Raw genomic sequence first — 21,266 nt, forward strand, 5'->3', positions numbered from 1 at the left:
GCGGATAAGACTGAGGCGATGCTCAGGATGCTTGTGCTGCTAACGTATTACGTTTGTGTCGCAACATTTCTGTGTAAAATATTCACACAAAGTACTTCTTCTGCATTGTGCAGGGTACAACCATCATCGCATCTGTGAAAACCAAAGGCAGAAGTCTCCTGAATTCTACAGCAGGACAGCATCCGAATCAAACGTGTACTTGAACAGTTTCCATTACCCAGATCGCAGTTACAAGGACCACACCTTTGATACACTCAGTTTAGACAGTTCTGACAGCATGGAGACAAGCATATCGGCATGCTCACCAGATAACATTTCCAGGTAAATCATCTTTCTTTCTGATCCAATGGCCATAGGGTTACAATGGTAAAAAGAGAACATGTACAAGCTGATGCTATGATAATGTGAATGCTGCTGGCTGGTTAAGAAAATATACAATCATTAGGCAAGCACCATATTTAGTATTTGGGTAGCCCTTCATAATCAAGTTTAACTGTCATCTCACGTGGTTATTTAAAGATGGAAAACGAAAATATCACATAATGTTGAAGGCCACAGAGAAATCAGTGTCAGTCCTGAACTGAAATGATGAAGCTGTCAATGCTCTTTTCAAGTGGGTGATACCTGAGCTTACTTCCCTGGTCACTACAGGAAAGGAATTCCCTGTGATAGGCAATTTCTCAGATATCTGCCAGCGATGAAGAGCACTTGTTCTTCAAGTCCCACATGTTAACTTACTGGAGCCGTATGCTGAAACACACAGGGCTCCTCCAATGGTCTTTTTTGCCCTTTCTTTCTTCTGGATCAGTAGTAATGAAGATACAACAATGAAAGGCTTATGGCCCTCAGCTGCTTTTCTCATCCTCAGAGGCCGACAGCTCCGACGCTGTGCCTCAGATAAGAGAAACATCAATGATCCGTGTTAAAAAAGAAGTCCAGCTGAGTCTCAGAATTGTCTGCAAACAGTTTTCTTCTGACAGTCTGGTTTTAATGCTAGTACTTTCATTTCTGCTTACCGTTCTGCCCCAGCCATTTCAGAAGCGTAAGTGGAGGCTGATAATCAAGTACAACATTGTCACGGCATTAAGAATCCCCTGTGTAACACAAGGACAGCTTTTCTGGCCAGCATGTTGTGTTTCATTCAGCATCTGTTTCCTCTTGTAGTCTTTGTCACTGCAATGTGGACTGCATTAGGACTCAGCGTTTGAGGATTTTTGCTTTAGAGACACAGTGGGCAAGTTTCTGATAGCTGGAGACAGTCTGGGAATTAACTCTGTGCAGTGATTTAACATGGCAGTGATTTAAATCTGTCTCTCTTCGACTTGCCTCTTTGACCATTCTGGGGGAATATAGCCTGTGTCTGAGACACCTCGGGGCCATCCTGTAAGTGGAATCTCCAGCCCAGGAGAGCGGAGCCCTGACAGCTGTTCAATTTCACTGGTGCGGTTTGCTGTTCTGCCTCCCTCTGCTCTTCTACAGCTTCCAGCCAATGATGGCTGGAAAGAAAACTAAACCCTAAAGTAATCAAAAAAACAGAAAAGGACCCATTACAAGAGATCTTTCAGTTTCTCACAAGACAAACTTTGGTGAGGGAAGAAAACAGTCTGTGCTGATTTTGTTGATAAAACACAGAAGATAAGCAGTTAGTTTTCCTTGACAAAAATTCCCTTAAGCAACATGAATTCAGATTAGTCTCGATGGTGTTCAAGAACCTTTTCTAGCCATATCAGACTTTAAAGTGCCTACTGCACTCAACTGAATGAAAACAGGATCAACTCCATTCTTATACCGTTTTGTGTTGGATCATGTCTTTAAATACCAAGTATTCTTTTAAATAACTCAGATTCTGGGGGGTTTTGTGCAGCGCCAGCACTTCAAATGTTGCGAGAATAGAAGAGATGGAGCGACTTCTGAAACAAGCGCATGCTGAGAAGACTAGGCTGCTTGAGAGCAGGGTAAGCATAATTTGTGAGTAAAACTAAGAGTGGGCCTGTTAGATAATATCCTCCTAAATGCAACACTGGACCCTAAACAGTTTACACTAATAGACACTTAAAAAATTACCTCTCTCCCCACTTAGTTTGGTCTGGTTTCACCCTCATAGTACATCTTTGAGCCCGTATGCAATAGCTGCTATCCTAATGGGTGAGTTGATAGCAAAATCCCATCAGCAGCTAGGTCAGCACTGCTGCCACAGCTGTAGGAGAGCTGCTTAAGAAGAACCTTCGTTTCTGGAGTGGTAATATTTGCAATTCTGATTCCAATCCACTTGGCTGGATGTATATTTCTGACTGCTTAAAGAGGCAAAAAGGTATTTAGTCCTAGGTTAGAAAATTCATTACCAACTATAGTTTCACATATAATTGAAGTTCTCTATGTGCTGTGGTATTTAGGAACGGGAGATGGAAGCTAAAAAACGAGCTCTGGAGGAAGAGAAGCGCCGCAGAGAGCAACTGGAGAAAAGACTGGAAGAAGAAACTAGCCAGAGGCAAAAATTAATTGAAAAGGAAGTCAAAATACGTGAGAAACAAAGAGCACAGGTGAGATACATTGACATGAAATGCTGAAGTTCAAGAGTTCCCCTTGATACACAGAAGGGGCTAAGTGTATTTCTGCCAATGGTAAACGGAACTGCTTTCAGTTGAATAAATGGATTTAGTATGTCTGATGTGTAACTGTGCCGCTTAAAGTATGTTTGGGCTCTTGGAGGCTTAGATAGATGTCTGAGTATTCATTTAAAGTTAAAAAATATAATAGGTATCTATTTAGCATCTTAAGTCTGAAGTATAAGTTGTAGTCCCTATAAGGTTTGTTACTGCGTATGGGCAGAGGAGAATTTTTTTAGCTTCAACAAGAGAAGTTTGTGTTAAGTTTTATAGGCGATTGGTGGTTGTTTTCTTTTAATAAAATAACTTGAGTTGTCGCTTCCAAATATTTGACTGAAAAAAATACAGATAAAGAAGCTTTTCCAGTTCCACATCTACTGTAGAAAGGACGTAGGTTTTCTTCTGTTACTTGGACTACACCACATGAGAAACACTATTTATTTAGAACAGTGTCCTACATCTCCTTGCTTCTGGTTAGGATTTAAAGGTATCTTGAGCATTATTTAGGCTTACAGGTCTCACCTATTTGTTTATTCCGCCACAACTAAGATCTACGTGTTATAGCAAATAGACTTGGTAGTCATTTTATCATTGGTATAGTATAGCAAGACAATGTCTCCATCTTAATATATGTATCTGCATGTGGAAGATTCCATATCATATTTGAATATCTTTGTTTTTATCTGTTCTACATTTACTACCTTTTGTTTCATGAGTTATTATTATATTTTTTAGGGAAAATGCCCACATAACTTGCTTTCCTGGATAATAATAAATAGATAACACTAAATCAGAACAATAGGACAACCCCAAAGGAACTTTAAGTTGTTTCTGGCTAAATATATCCATTCCTTTGTTTTTATATGACACATAATTACCAAATATAAAATGTTCACGTGTACTTTGCTTTTTTCTCAGAAATTTTAATGACAACTCAAGCATGGCGTAACCAGCGATGCAATGCTTGTATCTTTATCCCAAATTGGAGCGTGCATGTGTTGGAATAGAATGCCCTATGACTTACTGCTAATTGGCGGTCTTGGCAGAGAGGCTGAAGACTGAATTGGCAGGAAGACAAAATTCATCTGTCAGAAATGACTGGGATATTTCATTAACTTTTTTCTTTCCTTTGTACAGTGAGACCCCCTTTTTTTTTACCTTTTCCAGCACTTCCCGACACTTAGAAATGTAAACTAGGGGAAGGAGCTCCAGCTTTGTACTTGCCAAAGCTGGTGCCAGCGTTTATCGTACAGGGCTGCGGATTTTAGAAGGGTGCTAAGTGTTCTTGCAAGCAGCACAGCTCCCATTGCGCCAAGAGGTTCTTGAGAATGCAGTGAGGGAAAGTCCCTTTGATTTGTGACTCACAGTGGGATTTAAGAGGCTAACTTTAGGCATGGAGCAGGGGCAGATTAGATTCTCCAGGTCACTGACTTTCTCTGGAGTCAGGGGGAAGAGAGAGAGGGAGATGCTCCTTACATGGGTCATTCAAAGCACCTAAATTCAGCTTCTATTCTGAACCACCCTGTGATATAGCCTCTGTCTGCCTTAACTGCAGCAGGAGCCTTGGGAGACTTGTCTTCCATATTTAAAATGAAGGGGAGGTCTGCATAGACGGAAAAGGAGCATATTCCCTCAGCTGGCCCAGTTCCCAAATCACTACCTCCTCCTGCTGGCTCTCCCAGCTGACACTATCCAGGCTTGATGCAGAGCCTTGAACTGCAGTCAAGAATGAGGCACTGCTTCCTGTGCTGCTTCGCTGTCTGTTGCAGAGGGGTGCACTTCAGCTCTGTGTCCTGAATTGCTGACTGTGAACTAGATACCCATTTAGTTCATTCGGAAGAAAACAGTTCCACTTCGTTCACAGAAATCTCTGTGAAAACTAACTAGCAATTGCAATTCACTCGTTATTAATTTTTCTTCTAATAGCATGTTCTCATTTGTCTTATGTTTGCATTATGCTTTGCATGAAAATACATCTAGCAGTAAAATATTAATGAGATACATGTAGGGAGCATCTAGCCCACAGAAATAAAGGGTTTGCTTAACATCATGCAGATGAAGTTCTTGCACTTCATCTACTGCAGCAACACACCTTTACATGTTAATTAATGTTTTAATTCTAAAGCAAACTTTCTGTGCTGTGGGCCCTGTTTTACCAGCTGATCAAGTGATGATTTCAAGACTCTCTTATGCTCTAATGCTTCTATGAAGCTATTCAACACTTTGGAAAGTTACAAGTTTTAAGGATTTGTCTTTTGAACAAACTCAAGGCTGCAGCAAAAGCTCTTTATTTTTCTTACATTCATTCTTAGAATCTGTGGGCAGCTTGTGGTTACGTCTGTGCAGCAGAAAGAGTAAAGACTTCTGTTAAAAGTAATAGCATTTTCTTCTCTTTACTGTAGGCCCGTCCCTTGACTCGCTATTTGCCCGTTAGGAAAGAAGACTTTGACCTACGAAGTCACATCGAAACAGCTGGTCACAACATAGAGACCTGTTACCACGTCTCCCTCACAGAGAAGACATGCCGAGGCTTTCTGATTAAGATGGGAGGGAAAATCAAAACATGGAAAAAACGATGGTTCGTTTTTGACAGAAACAAGAGAACTTTTACTTATTATGCAGGTAGGTTGCAGGGTCGCTGCTGGGGTCCATCTGCCCCTCAGCTGATAAGACTTCCTTTTCCATTTCATCAGGTGTTTCACATGTATGCTTAGAACTTGTGCAATCCCTTCCCTATAGTGTTCAGTCGTAACGCCAGGTAAGGAAGAAACAAGCATAACAAAGGGAGAGATGTGGGTAGGCAAGAGTTAAAAGCAGATCATCAGGTCTCCAGTAGACAGAATAATGGCTCCACATGATTTATTCTTAAATATTATATACTTTCGCCAATGACAGAATGATTTCTTGTACCCTTCATACAGAACATAATTTATTATACTTGCCATGAAAATTAAATGGCTCAATGTGCTGAAAAGTCTTTCAGGAAATTAAATACGCAGGAGCAGACTTCTTGAATTTGCCATATTTTGAGGGTCTAATGAATTTCCAACTAAAATTGATGGTAGGGGTATCCATTGCTCAGTCCATCTCTTTTAAAACACGTTTGAATTCATTACGTTCATTCATTACATACTCACTGGGTATTTCTTTACCAGTTTGCAGTAATAATATGAAGAATGTGACAAATTTGTTCTTAACATCTGGTTTATTGGTTAGCAAGTCCTGAAAGATCCAGTGGTGTTCCCATCTCGTACTGGTTTTTATTAATGTATTTGTAGTGGTTATGTTAATGGTTAACAGTTTCAGGTTTGAGTGCAGTATACTTGTCATAATGCAATTTCAGTTACCAAAGAAAACGTCTCATGGACTCCAGCCAACAAACATAGTTTCATGGGACTTTTGTACCAGCTGCACAAAAATGCAGCTGCTTGTGCGAGTGCAGATCTGTCTAGATTTTACATATATAGTGTTTGAGACCTCGCTTGGGAGTACTGTGTACAGTTCTGGTATCCTCAGCATAAGAAGGACATGGAACTGCTGGAACAAGTCCAGAGGAGGCCACGAGGATGATCAGGGGACAGGAGCACCTCCCGTATGAAGACAGGCTGAGGAAGTTGGGGCTGTTCAGCCTGGAGAAGAGAAGGCTGCGTGGGGACCTCATAGCAGCCTTCCAGTATCTGAAGGGGGCCTATAGGGATGCTGGGGAGGGACTCTTCATTAGGGACTGTAGTGACAGCAGAAGGGGTAATGGGTTAAAACTTAAACAGGGGAAGTTTAGATTGGATCTAAGGAGGAAGTTCTTTACTGTAAGGGTGGTGAGGCACTGGAATGGGTTGCACAGGGAAGCTGTGACTGCTCCATCCCTGGCAGTGTTCAAAGCCGGGTTGGACAGAACCTTGGGTGGGATGGTTTAGTGTGAGGTGTCCCTGCCCATGGCAGGGGGGTTGGAACTGGATGATCTTAAGGTCCGCTCCATCCCTGACTATTCTATGATTCTGTTAGGATTTTGCTTCTCAAAGTACTGTTCAGTTCTCAAGTCATTCTCTCTTTTCCTTTTTCAGACAAACATGAAACTAAATTAAAAGGCGTAATATATTTTCAAGCTATTGAAGAAGTCTATTATGATCATCTAAAGAATGCATACAAGGTAAAGAGTATCATATAGCAGAACCCAAAGAATGGTAGCTCCTGTGAAGTCAGAGGGGGAGCTGACATTAGTAGGAAAAAAGATAAATAACACAAATAAAAACCCCAAACCAAGAGTGGAGGGAAAGGAAGACGAAGGTACATCACTGATTAACGCTGTTGTTGGTTTTTTATTGGTAGGGTTGTGATTTCTTTATATATATACTAATGAAAGCAGAGATACGAGTGTCTATCTGCCAAAGGGGATTTGCTGAAAGGAATTCCTTAGCCCAGTGGTGAGACCACTGAAATCAGTGGCGTTGGCAAATCAAGGGATGTCTGAATGTGTCTGTGACAGGGAGGGAGTTAACTGGTACTGGTGGTTAACTGGCAGCTCATGGCACCCCCTGCCTCTCACCTGTAATTTAAATGAGCTATGAACAAGATGAATATATCCTTGGCATTTGGCTTTGTGAAACCCAAGGTGGTTTTGACCATTGTACAGAGTGGGGTGGTTATTTGGGCATGAAACTACAGTTTGGAGCCTCCTGAACTATTCTGTAATAGCCTAGTGGAAATACATCGTAAAAACTGTTTATGATGGATACAGACACTTAAAACATGTCTCTGCTTCCAGTGCTGCAAGGCAGGATGCAGTGGTGCAGCATTTTGCATTTCTTCTTTCTTCTTGAAGCTATCGTAGATTTTCTTGCAAGTGATTACATTTCTGGTACCATTAAATGGATTTAATTTCTTTCTTTTCATATGCTTCTTTCTGTTTTAGAGTCCCAACCCGTTGCTCACTTTCAGTGTTAAGACACACGACCGGATATACTATATGGTCGCTCCTTCGCCAGAAGCCATGAGGATATGGATGGATGTTATTGTTACAGGCGCAGAAGGCTACACCCACTTCATGTTATAATAAAAGGGGGCAATAGGGCATACTGCAATAACGTAACATGAAGTTAGCCATATGTAGTGAAATCTGAAAAGCCAGTGAATACTCTGAAACATCCTCCTTATGATATGCACCTGAAACCTCAGAATGGGAGGGGTTTACAAATGCATTGAAAAGGGGGGGGGGGGGGGGGAGGTTTACTTCTTTTAGTTATCTTTATAGGAGTGAAACAGCTAAACTGTTGAGAGACTCGTAGTGCTCCACAATGGATAATGAGGCAATTTTAATTACGGCATCTTGAATGAATGATAATTTCCTACACGTTCTTTTACACGGAGAACATCTTCATAAATTCATACTAAACCATTTACAAATGCTCTCATCAGGATGCAACAATTCTAGAAATGGAACAAAAAGTTGCAACAAGCATATATTTTAATATGCACCATTTGACATTTATAGACAATTAGGTGGCTTAAAAACTTTTAGTGAAGTATTTTATAAAAAGATAAAAAAGCAACCCCTAAGGTACACACAGTTCTTGCCTTAGTAGTTAAATATTACAACAGAGCCAAAGAGTTACTTGATTCCCTTATCATAATGTTTTCATAATGTTAGTTGTACCTAACTTTCTGTAAGGGGACAGTGCCAAAACTCTTCATGACTTTTAGTGTCATTAAATTGTGATGATATTCTGGGTGTTCAAACACTCAGTAATACCAACTGTATGTTTAAAGTGTGCATCTATGGAGCTCAACAAGAAAAAAGAGAAGGATAGCTTTATAAAGATGCATTTTTCCACATGGATATGAAATGGAAACACATGTATTAACTTCCTCATAAGGAGCTGTTTGGGTTCCTTTAATTTTCCTTGAAATAGAATAGAATGAGGTGATTCTAGCCCCTACAGCAATTTTCTTTTATCTGATAAGGTCACAGTGTGGTTCTAAACTTACTCTGTCTTAGGTGAAAGCTCTACTGAAACCTCTCAAATACTGTTTCCCTTGAAGCCAGCATCAAAATCTCTACCTAAATTCTTTGGAGCCAAATTTTCAGCCCCAGACAGTGTTTGGGTTTTATTTTTGTTTTTTTAATGCATATCTGCACAGAATAATGCTGTCAAATAGAATAAATAGAGGCAAGTTTTAAGAGTTGACGTTAAGCAGTGTATGAGTTAAAAACCCTGAAAATTTTAAGTGGTGGAGATTGAGATGCATAACGCAATGAGAATACCAAGGGTGCTGTGGTCTCCCATTTTAAAACCCCTTCCAAGTCCTCGAATAATAGTGCAACAACATAAATTATTTGAACTAAACTTCAAGCAAGTCTCTTATAATAAGACTTTAAAGGTTCTGTTTCAGTAATCAAAACTTAACGTGCTATGTGGTTTGTGTAACAGAAGAAAGCACATTAGCCTTTTCTTTTTTCCTTGATGAAAACCTAACGGCTTTTGATGGAACAAATAAAAGACTGAAAGCAGAATAGAAGTACGCTGGCAGAATATTTTGTTATACTTCTTAAACCTTGTATCTGTAATGAACGGGTTGAATTTCTTTGTGGTATACACAGGTGATAATGGTTGCTGTAGCATGACGAGCATCAGTTTTGCCTTGAATCATGAAGGGACTGTTACTACAAGATAATTGTTATCATCTGTGCAGATCACGCCTTGTAATCTAATGATTTAAAACACTACCAGAAATTGCTTTGGTTTATATAATTATTATTTTTCCTGATGTATCTTGATTTTACTCCTAAGTATGGTTATAAAGGTTTTCTAATAATGATTTTTGTATCCTGCATGATGCAATGAAGGCATTTCAATAAACATTTTTAAAAATACACTTGGTTTAGATATTCACTTGATTCTTCGTCTTGAGGCAATTCTGCCTGTTCTGAAGTTGCATACAGTTGTGCAGTAATCATGTACTTCTTAGTAGTGTTTAACCATTCCATGTGTTTCTCCACAAAAGAGCTCTGGAAAGTAGTCCTTCAAGTGGCAGTGAAATGAGGAGCGTAGTCTGTTTACTGCATACATAATACCTTGAAATGTTCCAAAGAGGGTCATAAAAAATGGATCACCAGCCTTGGATATAGACGTATGTTTTGTTCAAACAGCAAAACAGAAATCGGTGAAGTTCAAGGTTTTTCCCAGTCTTCCCAATATTTGAGACAGACATGACTTGAATTGCAGGAATTGCTCACTGTAGAAGCCCATGCAATTTCATGGAATTTTCTTTTCCCCACTAAGTTTGCTATCGTCAGCTTTGGGGCCTACAAGGATGCTGGAGAAAGACTCTTCATTAGGGGCTATTGTGATAGGACAAGGGGTAATAGGTTAAAACTTAAAAAGGGGAAGTTTAGGTTGGATATAAGGAGGAAGTTCTTTACTGTTAGGGTGGTGAGGCACTGGAATGGGTTGCCCAGGGAGGTTGTGAGTGCTCCATCCCTGGCAGTGTTCACGGCCAGGTTGGACAGAACCTTGGGTGGGATGGTTTAGTGTGAGGTGTCCCTGCCCATGGCAGGGGGGTTGGAACTGGATGATCTTGAGGTCCTTCCCAAGCCTAACTATTCTATGATTGTATTCTATATCACAAAGCATGGTGGGTTTTGTAATAATGGCCATCAAGACAGTGTAAGCAAAGCATGGCATTACGCACCATCTTTTATGGCTTTATGCAAGCCCTCCGAGCTTACCCCAATGGGAGCCAAGTACCCACTTACCCTAAAGTATCTCGGGCAATTGCAAACCACACAGGCTTGTGTCTTAAAACCTTAGCTGCTGCACCCCTTGACCTAAAGCTGCTGACGGGGGCTGGCCTTCTTGTCCCCATGTCAGGGTTCTTCCCTCAAGATGCAGAGAGCCAACCAAGAGAGTCAAGATAACCTGATTATTTCATGTGTGCAGAGATGGGTGGTAGGTGGTAACTCCACAACCCTAGCATGCCTTCAGTCTGCCAGCTATCCACTTTTACACATTTCAAACAGTGAGAATCAGTGCTCGCTGTTCACGTAACAGTCTGTGCCTGTATCTACAACTATTAGCTCTTCTGTTGCCTGTTTAAAGACTGTGTATTTCACAACACATGTTCCATAAGGGTCCCTTATCTCAGGGTGTATGATTTTTAGTAGTATAATGAAACAAGTTCCTTTAGGAACACAGTTATCTTCCATTTTGCTAGTTTTTGTCATAATTACTTCTGCCTTCCTGCTCTTTCTGAAGTTAGATGTTGCTCATATTCTGATCCAGATGGTTCGTGTAAAACGTACTGTTCATAAAGACCTTGTTTTGGTACCATGCCCGTGAAAGTTAGGAGATAGGTGGAGAGGCATGAGCTGGTTCAGAGGCCCTGCAGACCAAGGAATGGCCAAGCCCTGATGCTGCTGGAAATGTGACCAGGGCAGGTACACGAGGGTTTGAAATGTCCTTTCTGGATGTTTGGAGTACTATGTAATTATGGGCGTCAAATTATCTTAGAATCACAGAATGGCTTGGGTTGGAAGGCACATTAAAGTGCACCCAGCTCCAACCCATAACACGGGCAGGGACCCCTTCCACTGGAGCAGCTTGCTCCAAGCCCCTGTGTCCAACCTGGCCTTGAGCACTGCCAGGGATGGGGCAGCCACGGCTTCTCTGGGCACCCTGTGCCAGCGCCTCAGCACCTTCATAAAAACTCCCCTATACCCAACCTGCATCTCACCTGTTTCGGTTTGAACTCATTGCCCCTTGCCTGTTGCCGCAGTCCCTGATGCGAGCCCCCTCCGGAGCAAAGGGAGATGTATACTTTATAGCAGTTTATAGCAGTTTATACCCACACGTGTACAGGCAACTGAACTGTGCAGGTCTCCAGGCCGGGCCTTACCAGCCTTGTCTGGTAGAAGGCGGCCTTTATGAGGGTCCCCTCTCCAGAATACACACTAAGGAGACGCTCATTAACTGCTTTTATTTGCAAAACGTTTATTTTTTACTCCTTAAACTTAATGGTGCTCACGGCAGCGACAAACACCCCCTCCACCCCCCGACACCCATGTGCACTCCTTACCCTCACCCTCCCCTCACGCAGCGCCGCTCAGCGCATGCGCATGTCCCTCGCCCCTGCCGGCTGCGCTTGCGCTGTGAGGCGGCCGGCTGCAGTAATCATGGCGGCGGCTGGCACTTTGAGGCGGCTGGTGAGGGGTGCCTGCCGGCATCGTGCCTCGGCCGCCTTGGTGTTGTCGCCGATGAGGGCGGCCATAGGGCTCCCGGGTAAGGGAAGGGCCCCGGGGCACTTCTGCTGGTACTCCGGCGCTGCTTCTCCTCTCCCTCCGCCGCCGGCCTGGGAGCCCGGGGGGAGAGAGGGGTTGTCAAAGGCTGCGTGTCCGCGGTGGGTGCGTCCCGGTCGGGAACGGGCCGGGCGCGTTCCAGGCGCTGGGGCTGTGCGGCTCCGGTCCCCCCGCGGAAGGGGTTTCTGGTGGGCCTGCGAGGCGTGGGTCGGAGCGTTGCACAGGGGAGAGCAGGTGCTGCCAGCCCTGTGTGTGTCTGTCTGCAGGGCAGCTGCGCTCACACCGCTGTTGGGATCGCGGTAGGCTTCTGCCACCGCTGCTTTCTGAGCGGCAAACACGAGGATGTGGGCCAGGTCGGTTCCTTGGAGGTGAAACGTGACCGTGTGTGAGGTTTTATGAGGCACCTGAGTAGCTTTGCTGGTGTCGAGTGAGGTGACCCCCTGCCCAGCCATATGGTGCCATTTTGTGTTGTTCGAGGCTCAGTGCTTATCTGATTCATTTATTCATTGCCTTAAATTTGACAGACAACCGCTTTTTCCTTGTGTAATGAGCCTCGTTTGAGGTGGCTTGATGTAGAAGTGGGTAAAACTTAAGTCTGACTAAAAGCGCACATTTTGCGTCCGCATAATAACATTAATACGGTGGGGTGGTGGTGGTGTGATCAGAGTAGCTGGCTGTTGAGTGTGCTGTTAGGTGCTCTGACACTGGGCTAAGCAGCAGATCCTGCTGGCAGAAGGTGGCCGCCTTACTCCTGTAGCGTAGTGGTTGGCATGGAATGAAGCATGGACAATGTTGTGTCCATTGTCTCCAGAAGGATGATTATCTGCTGCTGCTATTCGTCACAGCAGCCTTCCCAAGGTTCTTAAGAGCATTTCTTTGGCTTTGGCATGTAGCACTGATCTCAGTCACATTTCTGATGGTCATAAACCAAAAATTGCACAGTGGTTCTGATATGAAGAGAATTCCATAGCATTAGGTCTGGGGGAGGGGGACAGGGGACATGTACTGTAGATGGGTACTTCTCTCTGTAACTTGCTTTAATGAACTCTAAGCACTACCTTAGTCTTAGCAAGGTCTTTCACTGAAATCAGTGGGAGAAATTAATGACCAGCTCCTCAGTTATTGATGTTTTTGTCTGTCTAAAGGGAAGTCAGAGTATAACTCAACTAACCTTGCTTTTGGATTGGCCCAGGTGGTTGTTTTAGAGTTTTGCATTATTCGGGTTAGGATTGCTGCTGCTGCACTTACAGTGACTTGTTAAATGTGGAATACTGGTTTGTGGAATAGCTTAGACAGCAGTTGTGTTTTGTAGCTGCAGTTGAAACCCTGCCCAGTGTGAAACCAGTGTGAAGACACCTCCAGAGTGCTGCAGAGTGGAAAACTGTGTCTTCAGAGATGCTTATCAGGGCTTAAATGAGAGAAAAATACTCCCAGTTCCTTTTCTGTCAAGTTTATTCTTGGTGTGTTTCCTCTGTTACTGGCAGGTGAAGAAGTGACTAGCTTGCTGATAGACGCACACACAATCAAAAAGCCGTAGTGTGGATGCGTATGAGTGAATACATTGTTACGTTGTGTATTCTCCTTCATAATACTTGATGCATCAATAGGATAAAGAACTGTCCATTGTTTCAGAGATTTAATGTTTCAGTCTATAAGTGGTATAATGTGTGTTTGACGATGGGAAAGTGCTGAGACTAGCTGTATCCTGCGTCTGTTACGCATCCACGTTTACTCATACATGTCTAAGTTTCAAAACAGACAGACAAAACCCCCAAAATCCCTTGAATGTAATATCTCCGATAGTGAGAAAACCAAACTCAAACCTGTGGAACAGTTAAGCGGGGTGACACTGTCACAGCCTGATTTTGCAGTGTTACCCAGTAGTTATAACACTAGGAAGCCCAGTTTTACATTGGTTTTGTACCCCTCTGTGGGAGAACTAATTGTCTTCTAACCTAAGAATTAAGAGTGTCAAAGTCTTTGGAGTTTCAACTAGTCTTTCAGTTTAACAAATTATCTTCCTGAGTAGGGTATCAGAGTGGATTAAGTCTCCATAATACCCCTATGTGTCACTTCTCCTTCACAGCAGAGGTACAATTAACTGCTAAACTTAAATACTTTAGCATCTGTTGACATTCAGCATAGTTATAAATTCGTTCATATTTCCTGTGTGAATCTTTTTTCCTTGTTTAAAACCAGCTTTTTTATTTTTTCAGTTATTAATGTGAATAATAGGGCACAACTTAGTGTTTGATTTCCAAATGTATCTAGTTTATTACCTTGAACTATACAACAGCAAAAGAAGTTGATGCTAGTAGGAAAGCTCTTGCATAGTACCTTGCAGGTTACTTTGACAGAAGTTGTGCTCAGTGATCTTTCGTTTGTAAACTGTGTACCACGTTCATTTGCAAAGTGCTGTTTCATTCTGTATAAATGCAACAATCTGAGTACTGAAATAATGTAACCTCTACAGTGAGAATACGTCAAACCATATAACGGGATATCTGTGCCACATTTGTAACGGCATAAGGAAATCATAGCTCTACAAAGGTCAACTCTCTTGTTATGGGATGTGTTTAATGTATTGCTTTGTATTTACAGAAAATGTAGGATTATTTAGGTTTTTACCTTCTGTGCTTCATATCTGAGACTCATGTTAAGATGGCATAGTGTTAAAATGAGCCTTTTTTTCACTGTTCCTGCCAATAACGTTTCACTTAAGCAGAAATACCTGCTGATATGATGAAAAAGGCTAGATGTCATTTATTTCATTTGGTTTGAAACAGTGCTTTTTGTTAATCATGTTGGAAAAGTTAAGTCACAAGGTTTTTTATCAGTTTCCACTTCCAAACATCCCTGTTGTACATCATCTTCATAAATTTTGTGGATCTGGGATTTTATGCAGATTCGGTGTTGTCCTTCAGTTTTAATTTTTATCAAAAAATTTTCCTCCTCATGTCATTGTAGACTTAACATTGCACATACTCAGTCCCAAAGTTATATTTGTTTGAAATTCAGCGGGGGGGGAGGGGGAGGGAAAGATGAAAAACATACTCAATATGGTATAAAACATGAAGACAAATATTGTATAGGAAATATTAGCATTTGGCTTCAGTCAGTCACTCTGCTGAGTAAGCTCCTTGCATATATGGTTGGCATTGATTTGAGAATAAATCACAATCAGCTTTCCCTTTCAGATTGATCAATACTAGTTAGTCATCAAAAAATAAAAGTGATAATTTATTTGAACCAAAGCATCTTATTTTCACATAACGTGCCCATGTTTCCTGAATCCTGGTTTTATAAATATAGCATTTCTGCCAAGGTTCTCATGATGGTTGTACTAAATAGTTCTTTTTATTAGTTTGCAGGCTGAAATCATCGATCAGCTTTCTCACTCGACCAGATCAACCAAATCTTGCTTATCATAAACTGAAAGGCAGGAATCCAGGTGTTATTTTCCTTCCAGGCTTTAATTCAAATATGAATGGTCAGAAAGCAACTGCCCTTGAAGATTTCTGCAGCTCTCTAGGTCATGCCTTCGTCAGGTACATTCAAATTACATTGCTCTTGAGAAAACAAGATTAGTATCGTGGGTTGGGGAAGGCATTTTGACAAAACCATATAGACTTTGGCATTTGGGTTGGAGTGCATGCTGTGCTGTACACACAAGCTAAGAAGTGTCTTTCTTCCTTTTCAAATGTGGGATTTCTGTCTGTGGCAAGGACAATGTATTCTGAAAGTAATTCAGAAAACTGAATGATTTTTGTAGTCTAGCCAGTGCTATATGTTACATTAAGGCTATAGGCACAAAAGATCAAGAAGAAAGGAATAGGAGTTCTCGGTCTTCAAGTTACAACTATAAGTTACAACTATTAAGAGTGCTTCTTAACTGCAATCTTAAGTTACCCAGTGTCTTCTGCAATTTTACAACACTGCGTACATGCTTGGTGATACTCTGCTTTGATAGACTTGGTTGAATCCTGAGTTTCGTAGTTCTTAATATTTGGGTGTAGCATTTCAAAGAGAGTTTGTGTATTTAAAAAATACCTTTAAAATTGCAGTATTGGATTTTTGGTTTGTTGGGGGTTTTTTGTCTGTAAAGGAAATTCTTTGGCTAGGAAATACTCTTGTAATTTTGGATATTGTTACATCAAATCATAAGAGCACTGCATCGCTAGTTGTGTTTAAACCACTTTTCATGTGATTTCTGGTGCTAGTGATACACAGGACTAAGTAAGACAGTATTTAATGCGGTATCTTGTCCATGTTGAATTTGGTTAAATGATACTATTTAGGTAGCTTCTATATTGCTATAGACAGTACGATGATTTTCATTTTGATGGTTTCTTTTTCAGATTTGATTATACAGGATGTGGAAGTTCAGATGGTAAATTTGAAGAGTGTACATTTGGGAAGTGGAGAAAAGATGTTCTGTGTATACTGGATGAACTTACAGATGGACCACAGGTTATATTTTATTTTTAAATATGGAATGCTTTTTGTCCTCAAGGTAGAACATGAATCAAAAATACATCATAATAGCTCTGGTCAACAGTAGCTGCTATTTAGCAACTGCCACCTGCTCACTTTCAAGCTGACTCATTTGAGAGGTCATATTCATAGGACCTCTCTTGCAAGCAGGTGGATCACAAGATCTTGGAAGTGAGTTGGCAGGACCTCCTGGAGGTTGTTTATTAGAGCTTCCTGCTCAGAGCAGGGCTGTCATCCCTCCTAATGGAAAGTGTGTCACTGCCTCATTCTGATACATTAATTAAAGGATTTGCAGGAATGTCACAAGTTAAGATACTCTATCATAGAATCATAGAATGGTTAGGGTTGGGAAGGACCTTAAGATCATCTAGTTCCAATCCTCCTGACATGTGTAGGGATGCCTCGCACTAGTTGATGCTGCCAAAGACTGTATGATAAAATAACTTACAAAAATCAGCAGAAGCAGCACTTGACTTCTTCAGTTACTTTAGAAGTGACTGTAAGAAACTTAAAATGTCCTGCAACCTGAAAATACCATACCCAGTGTTGTGTTTAAAATGATTTTGTACTACGAATTTGTATTTTGATCTGTATTATTGCATTTGTTAAACTCTTTCACTACGCTGAGCCTTTACCACGTGCATTTATTTTAAGCAAGAAACATAAAGTATGTGTGTCATACTGAATTGTTTAAACTCTCATTTTGTTTACAGCGTTTCAGTCTCAGGCAGCAATAACCAGCCATGCTAAACAAAAAGAATGGTAAAATACCAGATCCTGTGGTGCTTACTCATGCAAAATTCCCACTGGAGGTGACAGTGGTTCTGCCTGGGTAAGGACAGCAGGATAATGGCTAAGGTTTGAATAGTTAAAAAGAACTTGAAAAAGAAGAGAATTATTAGCCATTTCCTGTAAAGTAATATCTTATTTTCTCTCTCTTTCAGATTCTGGTGGGCTCCAGCATGGGTGGATGGCTGATGCTTCATGCCGCAATAGCACGCCCAGATAAAGTAGCTGCTCTGGTTGGAGTAGCTGCAGCAGCAGACTATCTTGTAACAACTTTTAAGAAGCTTCCCATTGAGGTATATGTTGATTGTTGGCTTTTGTGCAACCTAAAAATCTATCACGCATTTAAGAAATTCTGTTGCTCAAACTGTACTTTTCCTGTAAGTCTTTCTGTAAATTTTCAGTGTTGGTGGTGGAGAAAAGCTGCAGATATACATTAATCTGAAAGTGTGCAAAATACTGTGCTTTGAGTATGAACCTGCTGTGAGCACCACCTGGAACGTGTTTATATTTCTGTGGCATGTAGGACGCAAAGTTAGGGTCCATTTGATTTCAGTGTTGAATATGTTATATTTGCATTCAGATTGGGTCCCTGTGCTTTCAGGGATGGGGAAGTAGCTGCTGAAGTACTAGAGATGACATTGGGTGGGATGAGTCTGACATAGGTTGTGTGTGTGTGTGTGTAGAAAGGGAATTCTTCAAATTGGTGTGTTTGTAAAGACTAGGAGATTTAGGTGGTAGGAAGTCTCTTGGAGTTGCTTCCTTGTGATGATTTCCAGTCTTAAGGAAAGTAGGTCTGGTGTTACAATGTGACAAATAAATACAGCAATAAATAACTCTACCTTAGAGTAGTTAAAGTATTTTCCTGATTTTTTTCTAAAGGCACTCCATAGGACCTTCAGTATGATTCTGGAAGTGCGGCATTTAGACATAGCTGTTGTGGCAGTGACTGGAAAAGACCGATCATTGAAAAATCCTTATTTCCTAGGATTCTTCTTGTTTGAAGTGAACTGATTAAAGCCCGAGAGACTTACTGTTCATGGTGGCTCTACATCTTTTTCTTTCTGATAGATTCTGGCTGAGAAACATCATTTCCTTGGTGAATCCCAATTAGATTAATTTGCAGGAGTAGCTTTTGTGACGTGGTAGGGGGGTTTGTCTTTTCAGATGCTGGAAGGCAAACAGGAATGTAACTCCTCTGCTGATGAAAATGAACAAAGTGAAGTTTTATGCCTGGTGAAGTTTTGCTGCATTTAGAACAGAAATAAGCCGAGATGCTCCAAAGAGCTTGTAACATCTGTCTTGTCTATTCTTTGCTCTCTTTTTTATAGACACAAAGCGAAATAGAAGAAAAAGGTGAATGGAGGTTTCCAACAAAGTATAATGAGGAAGGATATTACTCCTTGAGATATGATGTTATCCAAGAAGCAGAAAATCACTGTTTGCTAAATAGCCCTATTCCTGTAACATGTCCCATACGACTTATTCATGGCATGAAGGACAGTGATGTCCCTTGGCAGATCTCTATGCAAGTTGCTGATCGTGTTTTGAGCAAAGATGTGGATGTTATCCTCCGCAAAACTGGCCAACACCGGCTGAGTGAAAAGGAGGATATAAAACTCCTTGTGAACACTGTTGATGATTTAATTGACAAGCTGGCAACGTTCTCTTAAGCTGCAGAGTAGCATAAGTGCATGACCTCTACACCTGACTCTTTTCCATGAGTAGCAAAAACCCTGATCTTAACAAGATGATGCCTGTGACTATCACAGTAGGAGCTGAGCTTTATCTGCTATTTTCTTACCTCTGTTTTGTAAATACAGGTATTAATGCTGCATTTGCACAGACAGTCCCAAAGCTGAAGGAGTGCTGCTGTTGTGTTCAGAACCTCTCCTTCACTGTTTAAACCTTTTTTCATAGACTTCCTACACTTTTGTACTGAACTGTTGATTTGTCTTTGTCACTATTGGCCTGTACAGTAAAACTTTAATTTCCTGTGTTTGACACCTTTTTAGTACTGTCCTTTTGCTGTAACATTTTTGTATCCTATGTTTGAAACCATCAGTGCAAGGCAAAATGTAACTGAAGTGTTTACTTGTGTTATTATTACTAGAAATAGCGAATACCATGAAGCGCAATAAACAGATTTCAGATAAATTATTATGTTGTTCTTTAGTCCTGTTAAAATTGAAAAGTGGAAGGCATACCCTGATGGTGTGCTTCAAGTGCTATGTAAAGAAGAAGTTAACTTAAAAGAATGCAGGGCTTCAGACTGCAATCAGACCTCTCTTATGTAGGTTTATCAGTAGGGCTTCTGTCCGCTTGTCCAGGCTGACATCTTGAGGCAGTTAATTTGTGGGCCTACTCTTAAGGGATCAATATATTATCTTGGTGTACCCTGAAGCTGGATCAATGTAGCGACTCTCTTAAAGTAACTTCTTTATAAAGTGGGAAGTACAGCATCATAGGGTAACACTGCCTCTTCCCTGTGACTTGGGAGCTGTAGATTACTAGTAACAGTATCTTCAGAGTTAGAAATTTGAAGTGCACAAGTGCAAGCCTGAAAACTTGTGAATGAAACTCGATAGTTGGATGATTCCTGTAACGTTAGTCCATAGAATTTAATAGTCATATTTGCAATTAAATCCATTTACTATAATCTCAGTTTTGTTAAAAAATACGGTGCCATTCATACACTTGAGAGAGGAGCTTAGGTGAGAATCTGGAATAAGGCTGGCCTTAATACGAAATATCAGTCAAATGTGCAAGTTGTTTCTGGCTTTATTATTTCAAGTAGTAAATGGCATCACTGTTGCTACCTTAAGCAACTAAAGTTCTTGGGGGTAAGGTATTTCTAGAGAGATTGTCATGTTTGGTAGAAGTATGTTGTATAGAGCTTTGCTAAGGTAGTGGGGTTTAATTTCAAAACAAATCACAAAAAAATAAGCAAAAATGCTCCAAACCCTACATTTCAGATGAGTTCCTGTGAAATAACAGTTTTATTTAAGCTTGAATACAGCAAAACTCAAGAAGCTATGAAGAAAAATTGATTTCTGGTATGAGAGTAAAATAGGCAGCTCTAGTTTAGATGTAAACCTTCTAATTCAAGTGTAGTGATTCCCTAGCTTAGGAAACTTGTTTGAGGCATTGCAGCATTCCATAAAATATTAATTTCCAGGTATTTCTGTTTCTGGAGTAGAGTTTTTTTTCTGTTTCTATGAATATGCAACCCACTACTTAAGCTTTAAAGCCTCTTGAATGTGTTTTTTACTGATTTATGCAGCTTGCTCAGCCACTTCCATTCCTGAAGGCTGAGCTGTGTTCGTGTATTGTTAAACAATCGCCGTCTTTTTATGTATCAGATAAAAGTTGAAGAATAGATGTTGTGGGTTTTAAGGACACAGGCGAATCAAAATCCAGTTACTTCAGTGCTTTCTGCTCTTACCTGTGACAATGTTCTTAATCTACTCTTGTCACAGCTCTTGGGTTGCTTTTGGAAGAGAAAGCTGGAAACAAGTGAACTGCAGTAATTCCAGGGCAATTAATTTTCTTTAAGGCTCAAAGTAACGAGTTGTTTTGAAGTCCTTTGTGTTCACAGGTATTAAAGGTATTTCAGTAACTGGAAACTTTTGAGCTATTTCTTTTTTTATATTGGGATTTATACTTATAAACACTGAATTTAACCAAAATACTTCAGACAGGGGAAAGTCTTCATGTGTCTGCATACACTGTAGCGTGTTTCTCTTGAAAGAATGGCATTGTAGTCATTCAAAGCTTCACTTTAGCCTGTATTAAATAATTGATATTTTATGAATAAGGTCTTTTTTTCCAATGCCTTAGAGCGAGATGAAAACAAATGTGAAGGGGAGCAGTCTCAGGATTAGGTTTTGGGGGTTCTTGTAGCCTTTCCGCCGTTAGTCTGCTATAATAACTTTAGGTGGGAGAAGGCAGCATGACAGGGTTGACACAACTCTCTAGGATACAAAACAGCAGCATCGGTTTGCTCAAACCACAGCATTAGTGAAACTTAATTCTAGGGGTTTTTGTTCTTTCCTCCTGCTTTCCTTCTCTGCTTCCTAAATCAGTTAATG

The 21,266-nt window shown here is 40.9% G+C and overlaps 2 protein-coding genes across 5 annotated transcripts in view; both read left to right on the plus strand.

The window, feature by feature from the left end:
* Nucleotides 1-9,474, plus strand: part of PHLDB2 (pleckstrin homology like domain family B member 2) — a 115,277-nt gene extending 105,803 nt beyond the window's left edge. For all 4 annotated transcript variants that reach the window (XM_065676014.1, XM_065676012.1, XM_065676015.1 and 1 more), the window contains 6 exons: nt 114-321; nt 1,865-1,955; nt 2,394-2,540; nt 5,009-5,228; nt 6,668-6,753; nt 7,516-9,474. In XM_065676014.1, coding sequence (XP_065532086.1) covers nt 114-321; nt 1,865-1,955; nt 2,394-2,540; nt 5,009-5,228; nt 6,668-6,753; nt 7,516-7,656 — 893 coding nt within the window. In that variant the 3' untranslated portion in view covers nt 7,657-9,474. The remainder of the gene's footprint in view (nt 1-113; nt 322-1,864; nt 1,956-2,393; nt 2,541-5,008; nt 5,229-6,667; nt 6,754-7,515) is intronic.
* A 2,259-nt stretch (nt 9,475-11,733) lies between these two features.
* Nucleotides 11,734-19,335, plus strand: ABHD10 (abhydrolase domain containing 10, depalmitoylase). Its single transcript, XM_065675993.1, has 5 exons — nt 11,734-11,878; nt 15,260-15,443; nt 16,254-16,365; nt 17,334-17,471; nt 18,507-19,335. The coding sequence occupies exons 1-5, from the start codon at nt 11,773-11,775 to the stop codon at nt 18,846-18,848; spliced, it is 882 nt and encodes a 293-aa protein (XP_065532065.1). The 5' UTR covers nt 11,734-11,772; the 3' UTR covers nt 18,849-19,335.
* Nucleotides 19,336-21,266: the final 1,931 nt, after the last annotated feature.

The sequence above is a fragment of the Lathamus discolor genome, chromosome 4 (genome assembly GCF_037157495.1).
Source record: "Lathamus discolor isolate bLatDis1 chromosome 4, bLatDis1.hap1, whole genome shotgun sequence".
NCBI classification, from domain to species: Eukaryota; Metazoa; Chordata; class Aves; order Psittaciformes; family Psittacidae; genus Lathamus; species Lathamus discolor.